General features: G+C 36.3%; 2 protein-coding genes across 2 annotated transcripts; one reads left to right on the top strand and one right to left on the bottom strand.

Moving 5' to 3' along the window:
• Positions 1-4602: 4602 nt before the first annotated feature.
• Positions 4603-6792, top strand: LOC18048523 (pheophytinase, chloroplastic). Its single transcript, XM_006441807.2, has 6 exons — positions 4603-4988; positions 5543-5654; positions 5754-5847; positions 5977-6154; positions 6260-6329; positions 6415-6792. Exons 1-6 carry the CDS (start codon positions 4603-4605, stop codon positions 6724-6726), a joined length of 1152 nt encoding a protein of 383 aa, XP_006441870.2. The 3' UTR covers positions 6727-6792.
• Positions 6793-7268: 476 nt separating this feature from the next.
• LOC18048522 (disease resistance-like protein CSA1) lies at positions 7269-8753 on the bottom strand. The gene is made up of 4 exons (XM_024187180.1): positions 8744-8753; positions 8035-8644; positions 7860-7950; positions 7269-7776 (listed from the first exon to the last, which is right to left on the bottom strand). Exons 2-4 carry the CDS (start codon positions 8567-8569, stop codon positions 7269-7271), a joined length of 1134 nt encoding a protein of 377 aa, XP_024042948.1. The 5' UTR covers positions 8570-8644; positions 8744-8753.
• Positions 8754-12179: the final 3426 nt, after the last annotated feature.

Here is a 12179-nt window from a genome sequence, read left to right as displayed (position 1 = left end):
CAACAATGTCGACCCCTGATGCTTGTTTCTCAATCTTGTCCATGAATTCTGGAAACTTCGAGAGCTTTCATTCTCAGACCTTTGATGGCTTTTTGTGCTTGATAATTCAAATACAAACTTTCCCGCCAAATATTTATTCGTTGGGACATTTTGTCAAATAGATTGATATTTATATCAAACACCTTTTGTTTTAGCTAGGTCGGGTCCAAGTTTTTGACTTGTAACATGATATTATGGAATCTATAAGAAAATAAGCAGCACATAAATATTAGGGGGTTCATGGAACAAAATTTCTCAGGTTTTCCAATATATCTACAGTTTCTCAAACCTGGGAAACTGTTCTCAAATTACCTGTTGTTCAATCACTCAACTTCAAATAAATGTTTCCCCGTTGTTCAATTACTCAACTCCAAATAACCACTCAACAATACAAGTAAATATCTTCAGAAGAGCCAAGAAATTAAGCATAGCAAGAACGTAGCAGCTGAAGTTCATAGCAAATCTGCAGACTGCAGCTACAAATTCGTATCAGCACAAGAATTTTGAATGAACGCATACCACTTTAAATTAAAGCAATATATATGTTGAGTTACTTCCGGAAAAAGAGAAGGAAATAGAACCACACGTGTAGAAATATTAAGAAAACAACTAGTTAGGTTTTTCCCTTTTGATTCGAGTTCTTTAAATCTTTTAGCTTGTGGTTCATCATCATAATCACAGCAGTCAATACTTCCACTGGATTCCCCTGTAATATGGCCGGTAACGCTTTGTTTTGACCTCGTGGCTACATGCCTCTTTGATCCGGCAAAATCATCATCAAGATTATAAACAGTAGAGAGGCTCCATTCATATATCATATACAATTAGTTGTTAGTAATAAGCTTCCACCAATTTGCTGTAATTATATTCATAACAACTACTTTACTTGTGGGATTCAGAAATCAAAATTATATTCCTAACAGCTACTTTACTTGTGGGATTCAGAAATCAAAATTTGGAATGAGAATGGTCGATAGTGTTTACTAATTAAAAATGTAAGAGGGAATAAGAATAAAACATGTGGGGCTCATACATTCATGAGAGTTGGGATTAAGTTCTCATTCATTGAACTCGCAATTACCCTTCTCAAATATCATAATTCTAATTTTGTCTTCAATTAAAATATTATTATATAAGTATATTATTGTAGTTGTTATTGTTCTTGTTCTTGTAATTGTTAAATAAATATTGTTATTGTTAAAATTATCATCATCATCATTATCATTATTATAGTAGTGACAACAGCAATAACAATAATAATAATGATAATAATAATAATAATAACAATTATTAATCCATTTTTATTATATTATTATTATTATTATCATTATTTATTAATATCATTATTATTCCCATAAATTTTGGTCATTAAGGTACAGGACAAGCAATGGGTTTGCTACCCCTAATGATACACACACCGACGCCTGTAATTTTGTTAATGCGGACACGCTCTTAATCCGCGGTTTAAGAGAGTTAAAAATTAACTCTCTTAAACGGTCTAAGAGTGTGTCCGCATGAAAAAAATGAGAATGCCTACTATATGTGTGTGTGTGTGTGTAACTAAGGTTCACTATACTTATGTTTCTATTTCATAAACAATTTCCTAGAACATGCTCAGACGACAGTGTTGTAGGCTATTTAATTAACTAAAGAAGCACATTATTCTCAACGATAATGATTTTCATGTGAAGAATTTTCCAATATTTAATAGAGAAAAAAATAGCTACACTTTCAAAGTTTGTAGAAATAGCCATGTAGAACAATTTCCTAGAACATGCTCAGGCGACAGTGTTGTCTGGATTTCATGTTTTGACAGTACGTATTTCATCATATACCATTAATGGATGAACCATGGCATATCAGCATACATAATGCACTTAAGATCAGGATATAAACTACACAGGCTTTGATACCAATGTTCATTTTCTTAATCTATGATGCAACTTTATTTGATCAACTAAATTCATATCTTTTTGGTTGATGCAAAAACAAATCGTCATGAATCTGAGAAACAAATAATAGTTTCCTTCCAATCTCCGAGAACGGATTTCCAAGAACCTTCACAAACAAATCGCAATGAAAAACAACTGATTACTGGAGCCTTCATGAACAGATCGTAACGGATCGCAACGAGCTTATGTCACTGATGGTCAGAGGACAATCACATGGTTGGAAAATCCCCTCAATTCACGTAGTAAGAACTCACTGTCTTTTCCCTTTTCTCACACTCTCTTTATGATATTATTCTAATTCTTATTATTATTATCGTACATATTTGCAAACACCCATGTAATGCTTATATAGTACAATAAATGTAGTTTAATTCAAATAAACTTCTTAGAATTATTTGAATAAGCCACAACTTATGTGATTAGGATTTGGATAAATCACTAAGTTTATCTTATAAAAATCTTAGATAAACTGTAAGTATATCTTATCTCTCAAGTTGGATAAAGTCAGCCCATCATGGGCGCGTAAATCTAACAAATGTAATGGCTTTCATGAGCATCCAAGAAGTCTCTTATTGGAAATATGATGTGTTCTTAAGCTTCAATGGTGAAGAAACTCACAAAAATTACCCCAGTTTCGTCCATTTTTTCTATGCAGAATTATCAAGCACTGTCTTTTGTTGGAAGCAAATTACCACAATCATCATCATCATTGTATTTTCCTTTCCCCATCAATTCGATGAAAATGAGGAGTTCACATACTGTAGCTTTGAGGTTGCCTTCTCTTTTAGGTTTGTGCTCTTTAACGAAATTGGATATCAGTGACTGTAATCTAGGGGAAGGAGCAATCCCAAGTGATATTGGCAACATATGCTCATTAAAAGAGTTGTATTTAAGTAAAAACAGGTTTTTCTCGCTACCAGCAAGCATTAACCTTCTTTCTAAGCTTTGGATTATAGAATTGGAGGAATGCCAGAGGCTTCAATCTCTGCCACAACTTCCGTCCAATATAGAGCAAGTTCAGGTAAATGGTTGTGCTTCTTTGGGAACATTATCACATGCATTGAAATTATGCAAGTCAATTTACGTAGTAATTAATTGTATGGACTGCATGAAATTGCTCGACAACAACGGGTCGACATTGTCAGTGCTAAGAGAGAACCTTGAGGTCAGTCTCTCATTCTGTCTCCCAGATGTGCCAAAGATCATGCCTAAAAATTATGTATTGACATGGACCTTTATTTCTTATGTTTTTGTGCTTTTTTAAGTTGCAGGAAGTGTCAAAACCAATACCGCATTTAAGCATTGTTGTTCCAGGAAGTGAAATTTCAAAGTGTTTCAGGTATCAGAAAGAAGATTCTGCAATGGCAGTCACAATGCCTTTATTTTTGCGTGAAAATGAGGTGGTGGGATATGCTATGTGCTGTGTTTTTAATGTCCGTAAAGGTTCGTGTGGTATCAAAAGGTTGCGCTCATTCCCCACACATCAGTTGAGCTGCCATAAGAATGCTTCTTATATGAGTAGTTTTATTCATTTTAAGGAAAAGTTTGGTCAAGCTGGGTCAGACCATCTTTGGCTTTTTTATTTGTCTCCTAAAGAAGGCTATTCGCGCAAATGGAATTTTAAATCTCCGGATTTTGTGTAGTCATTTCAGTCTGATTCGGGCCCAGGATTGGAGGTGAAGTGTTGTGGTTTCCATCCAGTTTATAGGCACGAAGTGGTGAAGTGCGACCATGCAACAAACCGATGGACTCGGTCTATTATTGATTATAATCTGAATGGAAACCTCTGCACTCGGTTTATTGATCATCTGTATGAATTGTGTCAAAATCAAGTGAAGCTCAACAATGTATGGTATCGGTTAGATGATTATCTGGATGAAAACCAAGTGGAGGATTTCTACCAAACAACAAACCAATGGACTTGGTTTATTGATCGTCTGAGTGAATTTTGTACAGATGCAAAGGAGTTACGCCAAGCATGAGGTGGGCTTCTTAATTATATCGAACGTCGAAGTAGCGGCAAAAACATCCGTCGTCGTTAAAGCAAAAGCATCTGTAGTCTGCGAAAAGCTCTCATAATGAAGAAAATATTAGGAATTTACTATTAGGAATTTACTTTAACTTTAATATTTTTCTAATTTTGTACCAAACTCATTGTTTCTAATACTATTTTATTAGTATGAGTTTTAATCTTTAATTAAGCTAAAATAGTATCTTTAGGGCATGATACTCGTGTAAATTATTGGGATGTCAATTTTATGTAATTTACCCATAAAAGTAAAGAAAATAACAATTAAATTTTATTTAAAAATATTAGATTATAAGCTAGATACATAAATTATTAGATACAATAACTCATGTTTATTATGGTAATTTAGTCGCTATATATCATAATAATAAAATACTAAAATAAAACTTGTATTAAAGTTTTATGATTAAAGATGGTCAAAAAACCCAAGAAAAAAATTAATAGAAGGATTTAACTAATTAACTATACAAAATTTTTATTAATTTGTATTTTTTAAAAAAATATTGTGAATTCATTGCAAAAAACCAAGCCAGGCCACAGAAAATATTCAATTGAAAAAGCAAGAAAAGAATGAGCGTGTGGATGGTAAGGGCTCGGACTCCCTCTTTCATTATTCCAATAACAACACTCAGGATTGGAAATGGAAATGGAGATGTAAAAGGCCTACGCTTGCCCCTATTGAGCAATAAGAGTTGGCAGTTTCAGTTGCAGTTCCAGCAGAGGAATAAGGAGAAGAAGAAGAGACAAAATGTTACCATCAGTTATACTAACAGTAGCAGTGGAGGGGATTCTGCTTCTGCTGCACTGGAATTGGAGGTTAATGAGATAAGGGAGAGTTGCAAAATGTGGAAATGGAAGGGTCAGTACTCCATCAATTACTTGGTTTCTTCAACTCCAAATTCACATCCCAATTCTCCTCCTCTACTCCTTGTCCATGGCTTTGGTGCCTCCATTCCTCACTGGCGCAGGTTAGCGAGATAAGATTGCTCTTTCTTGTTGTGAATTGTGTAGCGGGTTAATTATTGGGTGCACAAAACGTAGCTCCTTTATTGTGAGTTCAATTCAAATTACGTTCTGGGCATTTTCGACTTTATTTGTTTTTTGGTATGGAGCATGTCATGCCCCTATGTATGTAATACCTCTGACTCTGTTATGTATTATGAAGTTCAGGGATGCATTTATATGTGTTATACTTCTAATAATTAATTAAGATGAATGAAGCAAAAGAATAATGAAGGTAAATCTATTCGTTATTTCCTGGTGCATTGGCATTAACACCTAGTTCTATTCCTTGCACCTAGATGATGACAAACCGGTGATCTGAGTTTCAGGGTTCCATTTCGTATTACCCTTTTATGGATATAGGCTTCTTCCATTTTCCGATTCTTAATCTAGTGAAAAAGTATTCATTTTACTGCTCCGTTGAAAAGGGGAATGAAAATTTGCTTGTGCACCATTCCTTTATCCTATTAAATAATGTGAGGAATTGATATTTTTCTTGTCATCTCTGAGGTAATTTCAGGAATATTGGCACCCTGGCAAAGAGCTACACGGTTTATGCAATTGACCTTCTTGGATTTGGTGCTTCAGATAAGCCAGCTGGTTATTCATATACCATGGAGGGATGGGCTCAGGTATGCAATGTTCCCTAGCCAGAAGTTGGATCTTTTGTCATCAATCGCTTGACCTTTAGTTATTTTCCTTGCTAACTTGAGTGAGATTCACTGATACAGCTACTATTGGATTTCTTGGATGAAGTTGTTAAGAAGCCAACTGTGCTTATAGGTAACTCTGTTGGAAGCCTAGCTTGTGTTATTGCTGCCTCAGGTATATTTATTTTAACTTCCCCTTGGACATCAGATATTCTTCAACTTGCTTGCAAAGAAACACTTGCCCCTAATTATCCTTTTTGGTATCTATGGTTTACGACAAACCTGCTATATTTTCTACCATAAGAATCTAGTCAAACCCTTGTTCAAGGGCTTGTTCTGTTGAATTGTGCTGGTGGCATGAACAACAAGGCAATTGTTGATGATTGGAGAATCAAGCTATTGTTACCATTGCTTTGGTTCATTGATTTTTTGTTGAAGCAAAGGCCAATTGCTTCTGCTATATTTGAGCGTGTGAAACAAAGGTATTTTCTCTTCTCTCTATTCAGTCCATTGTTCATTATCCCAAGACACTAGAGTCAAAATAAAAAAAAAAAAAACTCTATGATGTGCATATCTTGGTGCTGTAGGGAAACACTGAGGAATATTTTACTGTCCATTTATGCAAATAAGGAATCTGTGGATGAAACACTGGTTGAGGTATTAATATTCTCCACTTATATGCCATTTTAACCTGTTACAAAAATGGCTTCTCATAATTAATGAATCGACCTCAAAACTGCAGATCATACGAGAGCCCGCCAATGAGGAAGGGGCACTTGATGCATTTGTTTCGATTGTAACAGGCCCACCAGGGCCGAACCCAGTTCAATTGATGCCATCAATCTCTATACCTGTACTAGTTTTATGGGGTGATAAGGATCCATTCACACCCCTCGATGGACCTGTTGGTAAATACTTCTCATCTCTGCCTTCTAAACTCTCAAATGTGAAGCTAATTGTATTGGATGGAGTAGGACATTGCCCCCATGACGACAGGCCTGAGTTGGTCCATGAAAAGCTGCTTCCTTGGTTGGCTGAAACATTTAATTTCTGAGGAATTTACTTTCTCATCAGCAAGTTTTAACGAGCATTATATATTATTCCTATTGTAAAAAGACAAAACAACTCTTGTATTTATGTTGTATATATCAATTCTTATTCAACCGCTTGGTTATCTTTTGGCGCCGAAGGGAATGTTGGAGAAACTGATCTCTGACAAGTTGTAGAAGCTCCAAATTGATTCAAGAAATATATCAAATTATTCAATAAAAAATCAAATTCAGCACAATAATAAAGAATAATGATTTAGTAATCCATATTGCTCTTGTCAATGATATGTGAATGATAGGATCCAATTTTATACATGAAAAAGATACAATAATCTAAATCGAAATATAAGTTCACAGGCATCTTCAATCCTTTCCTTACAAGTCATTTTTGTAAATATAAATTCTAACCAAAGACGATACCACATCAACTATGGAATCAAATGCACCATTCCAACTATGGAATTGGTAGAGATACTTGAAAAAGTGCATACATGTTTAAGCAAATGGATTCACAACTCAGGTGAGTTGAGTGAAAATGACACCTATCTCAGTCTTCTTCGTGACAGTTGAAACATGTGCTTGGGTCTTCCATTGACGTAGGATTTGGGGTGTTAAGTAAATGGATCCCACATTTTTTCACCCCGCAGCACTGGCACTCCAAAGGTGGAAAAACATTAAAGTGGACTGCCTCAGGAATGCAATTGCATTTCCAAAAACCATTAAAATCCTCTTCACAGAACTGATAGTACCCCAAATGTAAGTAATCTGATTCTACATAATTAACTCTGCTCTGAAATAATCGTGTGTCATGCGTACCACAATCTTTGGTGGTTTTCACTTTGAGCTCAAAAGAAAATGAAAACCATGTGCCACAATCTACATGACGGTCTGAAAATGCTAAAATAGCACTAAATGCAATGCCCTGCACTCTGCTATTATTGAAGAAATCTGGGGGCATCTCCAAGGCTATAAAAGATCCCACACTTTGAAACTCAAACCACTTTGGAATTTCATTCCCAGGTAGTACTATATGACCTTTGCCCATGGAAAAACCTCTATGTACCAAAAAAACATAATTTTAAACCCAAAAAAAAAACCAAAGATTGTAGAAATTGTAAGTCGAGAGAGTTAAAGACACACATTTAGCCATACTTCTTGCCATATTTCTTGCCAACGTACAGCTGGCGTATGGTTCGTATGCTGAATTCTCAGGGTATCTTCAACAATTCCTGCAGTAGAATTACCTTCCAATTTAAAATTATTTCTCCGGTCAAAAAATATTGCCTGTAAGATTCATAACTTAGAGAACAAACCTATAAATGGTTGCAGTGCCAAGCAACCTCGTTCAAGGAATGGAGGCTTTTGTACGAATTCGAACCTCTCACCATAACTTAAGAGGAGGTATCCCGACACGAAAAGTTGGATAATGCTTTCTGGTATTCTCTCAATATTGGTTTTCGCTAGATTAAATGTTATTGGCGAGGATAATTGGCCAAGACATTCGGGCAATCTCTGAAGATTTGAGCAACCACAGAGACTAAGAACTCCAAGAGATTTCAATCTATAGAGGCTGCTTGGGAGACTCTTAAGCCTTTTACAATCTGAAAGGTCTAAGTATCCGAGCCTAAGTAGACGCTCAATTGATGAGGGTAGTTCTTCAATTGCAATCCCCCTTAAAAATAACCAGCTTATATTACCTGATGAGATCTCTGGAAGCCTTTTCAGTTTTGAGCAGCCCGATAGATCAAGTTTGGTAAGAAATTCCAAGTTAAATATTCCAGATGGAAGACTTTTCAGGCTTTTGCTACCTCTTAGATTCAACGTAACTAGCTTGTTCAGACGTGGCATCAACGTGGGATTTGGAATTTTGGCAATTAGCTTATGGCAGGCAGCATGGATTATCTGGTTTAACTTACTATAATGCTGCTCGGTCAAAAATGAGGCCAAGACAAAATCGTTACCACGTATAATAATTTAAGGTTGTTATTGAAAGATTGCACATATATAATAAGATATGCATACCTTCACACAATCCCAAGTCGTTCAATGTCACTATCAGGCACTTCAAGTAACATAAGCTTCTCTGCACTGAGGTTTGAGGGTAATGACTTCAACGGATATCCATGCCAGTGAAGATATTTCACTTCAGCAAATCCAGGGTCTTGCAAATAAGACATCTTACATTTGTTCTCTCCATTGAATAATGAACTATAGAACTTTAAAAATCTCAATTTAGGCATCTTTGTGAAAGTATTGGAATTTGGATGGAGCTCTTTTACTTTTGACATATCCAAACACATGCCCTCAATTTTTTCTGTCCCCTAAAAATAAATGAAAAAGCAATAAAGTTAAAATCAAATGAAAGATATGTGTATTCCACCAATGAATCGCACTTCAACCCCACCAAGTCAAATTTTTGGGGCAAGTTTCTCACTAATTCACAATTAGAGGTAGCTTAGTTAATAATTCAACTTTTTATTTATTATTTAGTCGAGTTTATGTGGGATTGGAGTGGACTCTTCATCATTTCTCAAATCAATAATTCATGTTTTTAGTTATTGCTAGGCAGTTAAACTTTTAATTGCAAATGCACAAAGAAACATAATAACACAAGTAATACTTAATATAAAAATTCCGTCTGTGTACTATACAAATTGGCATATCAATTATGCTTGCAGACGATTATGCAAGTTGTCATGGCATTTATAATTTATTGCTACGTCATCTAACGGATATGGTTTTTTCTAATCATTGTCGCTCTTCTATTAATTCTAACACTCATCAGTTCGAGCATATATAAATATATTCATATCAAGTTTGTAAATGCTAGAATATTTCAAAATAATTATCCACAACAAACTGCTTACCGTGTTATATGTAAGAACTTCATAGATATCCTCATGATGCCACAACCTACTGCGGTTTCCAGGATTAATTGATTCTTGTCGAACAATTTCCCTACCCAACTCTTGTAGTAAATCATGCATTCTTATCTGGTTGTATGAACCAATAGCAATGAGAGATTTATCAACAAGAACACTTATTCCTATTTCTGGGTAGAAACCGCTTGCATTATGGAATTTCATTACTAGATTTACATCCTCGCCTTGAAAGAAACAAGCAACATCAAGGAAAATATTTTTCTCCTTATCATCCAAACTATCGTAACTTATTTTTAATACCTCTAGGATACTTGGATGGAGGATTCTTTGCAATTTATTTATTGCACTTTCCCAGACTTCCTTTTCTCTTTCATATAGAAAGCAACCCAAAACTTTAAGAGCTAAAGGAACACCTTGAGCATATTTCATTGCCTTCCTTGAAAATTGCTCGTAACCAACGTAAGGATGGTTTTGTTTGAAGGCATGTCGAATGAAAAGCTCAAGAGCGTGATGATATTCTAATGCCTCGATCTCATATATTTTACTCACCCCCCAATTTCTAAGCACTTGTTTATTTCTGGTGGTTATTATGATTCGACTCACAGGCGTCAACCAATCAAGACTTCCAATTATAGATTCTAATTGGCTGAAGCAAGTCACATCATCAAAAACAATCAGAACCTTCATGCGGCTGAGCCTTCTAAAATTGAGACCAATATCAAGACTCACATTTTTATCTTTCAATAAATTTGAAAGAAGTTTTTGTCGCAAGCAACCTAATCCTCCCGGTTTTTGTGACTCTTCTCTAACATTTTCAAGGAAGCAAGAACCTTCAAAATCGCTAGAGATTTTGTCGAAAGTAGCTCTAGCGATTGTTGTTTTGCCTATACCACCAATGCCCCAAATCCTTAAAGCGTAAACATCTTTCGACTGAACACCTAGTAGATATTCAATTTCCTCAACTCTTGATTCTACTCCAACCAGCTGGTTTTTGTTATCATTCCGCCGAAAAACTTGATCCAGCAGTCTCTTTAAAATATGATTAACAACTTCGTTTATAAGTTCCGATTCAGGCCTACCAAATACATAAAATTAGCAGCAGTAACTTCAAATAGGAGGAATTTGCATGAAATATGAAATAAGGGAGATTGCTAGTTTTCCAATTGAAATTAATATATACTACTTATTGTTTTTCAGAAGGATAATATTGCAAAGTGATGGTACCAGGAGAGTTATTAAATATTGTAAAAATAGTCAGAATAAGTGGTATATATTGATTTGAGTAAGGAAATTTACAATCTCCCTATAAATTATGTTGATGCTGAAATCTGCTCGTCCTCTGCCTGACCAGATCTTTACACCAACGTTTGTGTTATCAACAATGAGGATGTCAATTTCTCCTTACTTCAACGATCGCTCTAGTTACTGAAGTTAGACTTCTCCTTCTTTTTCTCACTAAGCCTGCGTTCACAAAAATGGATCAGAGACGCCGGTGGTTTTGCCGGCGTAAACCCTCCGATGCCTAAGTTAGCACAAGGTGTTTACGGGAAAACGGTGCAATTAAGATTCAAATAATTGCTTAGAATTGGCTCACTATTGGTATTGAAAAGGGTCTGGATACAATTTGGCAGAGTTTTCCCTTCTCTCAGTTTTTCTGTCCCCCTTTCTTCATTGATTTCTTCCTCTTTTATAGCTGCTACCCCACATTTCCGTTTACCCTTCATCCCTCTTTTTTCAGGTAGTGGCAGCCCTTCATGGGACTTTAACTGCTACATTGTGGGCAATCGTGAGATCTCGCGTCTCCCTCGACGGTTCTGGGAAATGCGCAACTATCGTGATTCTGTGAAATCGTGTTTCCGTTCTTTGGGGGATGGGTATCGGCTCGGTATATGCTTCTGGTCGGTGTACTTCTGTGGCTGGTACTCATCTCTGGTTGGCTCATATTTGTAGAAGGCTTATTTCCAGTGTTCTGCTTATACCGTTCGGCTGAGGTGATCCACCCCGGGGTGGGGACTATGGCATGACCGAGCTGGTGCTCTTATTTACCTAACATTAGTCCCCCAGTTTCTGGTCTTGCGAGTGAAACGAGTTGAGAGTAGAAACTGATAATAGAATATTACCGGCCCGGGGAACTTCTCATCTGGTCTTCTTTTTACTGGGATGGACCTGAGGTTCCGTTTTTCCTCTAGGGGGACTCCGACCTGAGCATGGGCCTTCATGAGCTTGTCCATTGCATATCTGGGCTCACATCTAACCTGGCCTCTTATAACGGTTAGTGACGTGGCATCTCCAGACTCTTCGTATTTGAAATTTGAAACGACGGGCTATCCATTCCTCGATATCCGGTGAGTGAGCTGGCACCCCCCTCACTTAAATGCTTCCATTTCCCCCTTTTCGCTTCAAATCCCTAGATTGAAATTGTCATCGTTTTGTTATTCGTTTCTCCGTCGTTAATCAACCCCCTCTTCAAACTTTGCTCACACTTCATGCGTCCGGAGTATCCACTTGCTGGGTGTTCTCTCTGTCACGGCAGCGCTCTAAGTGCCAGTTTATTCCAAGTATAACTTTTAACTTCT

The sequence above is a fragment of the Citrus clementina genome, unplaced genomic scaffold (genome assembly GCF_000493195.1).
Source record: "Citrus clementina cultivar Clemenules unplaced genomic scaffold, Citrus_clementina_v1.0 scaffold_3, whole genome shotgun sequence".
Classification (NCBI taxonomy): Eukaryota; Viridiplantae; Streptophyta; class Magnoliopsida; order Sapindales; family Rutaceae; genus Citrus; species Citrus x clementina.
The sequence above is the reverse complement of the archived record's forward strand: the minus strand, read 5'-3'. Positions and strand labels throughout refer to the sequence as shown.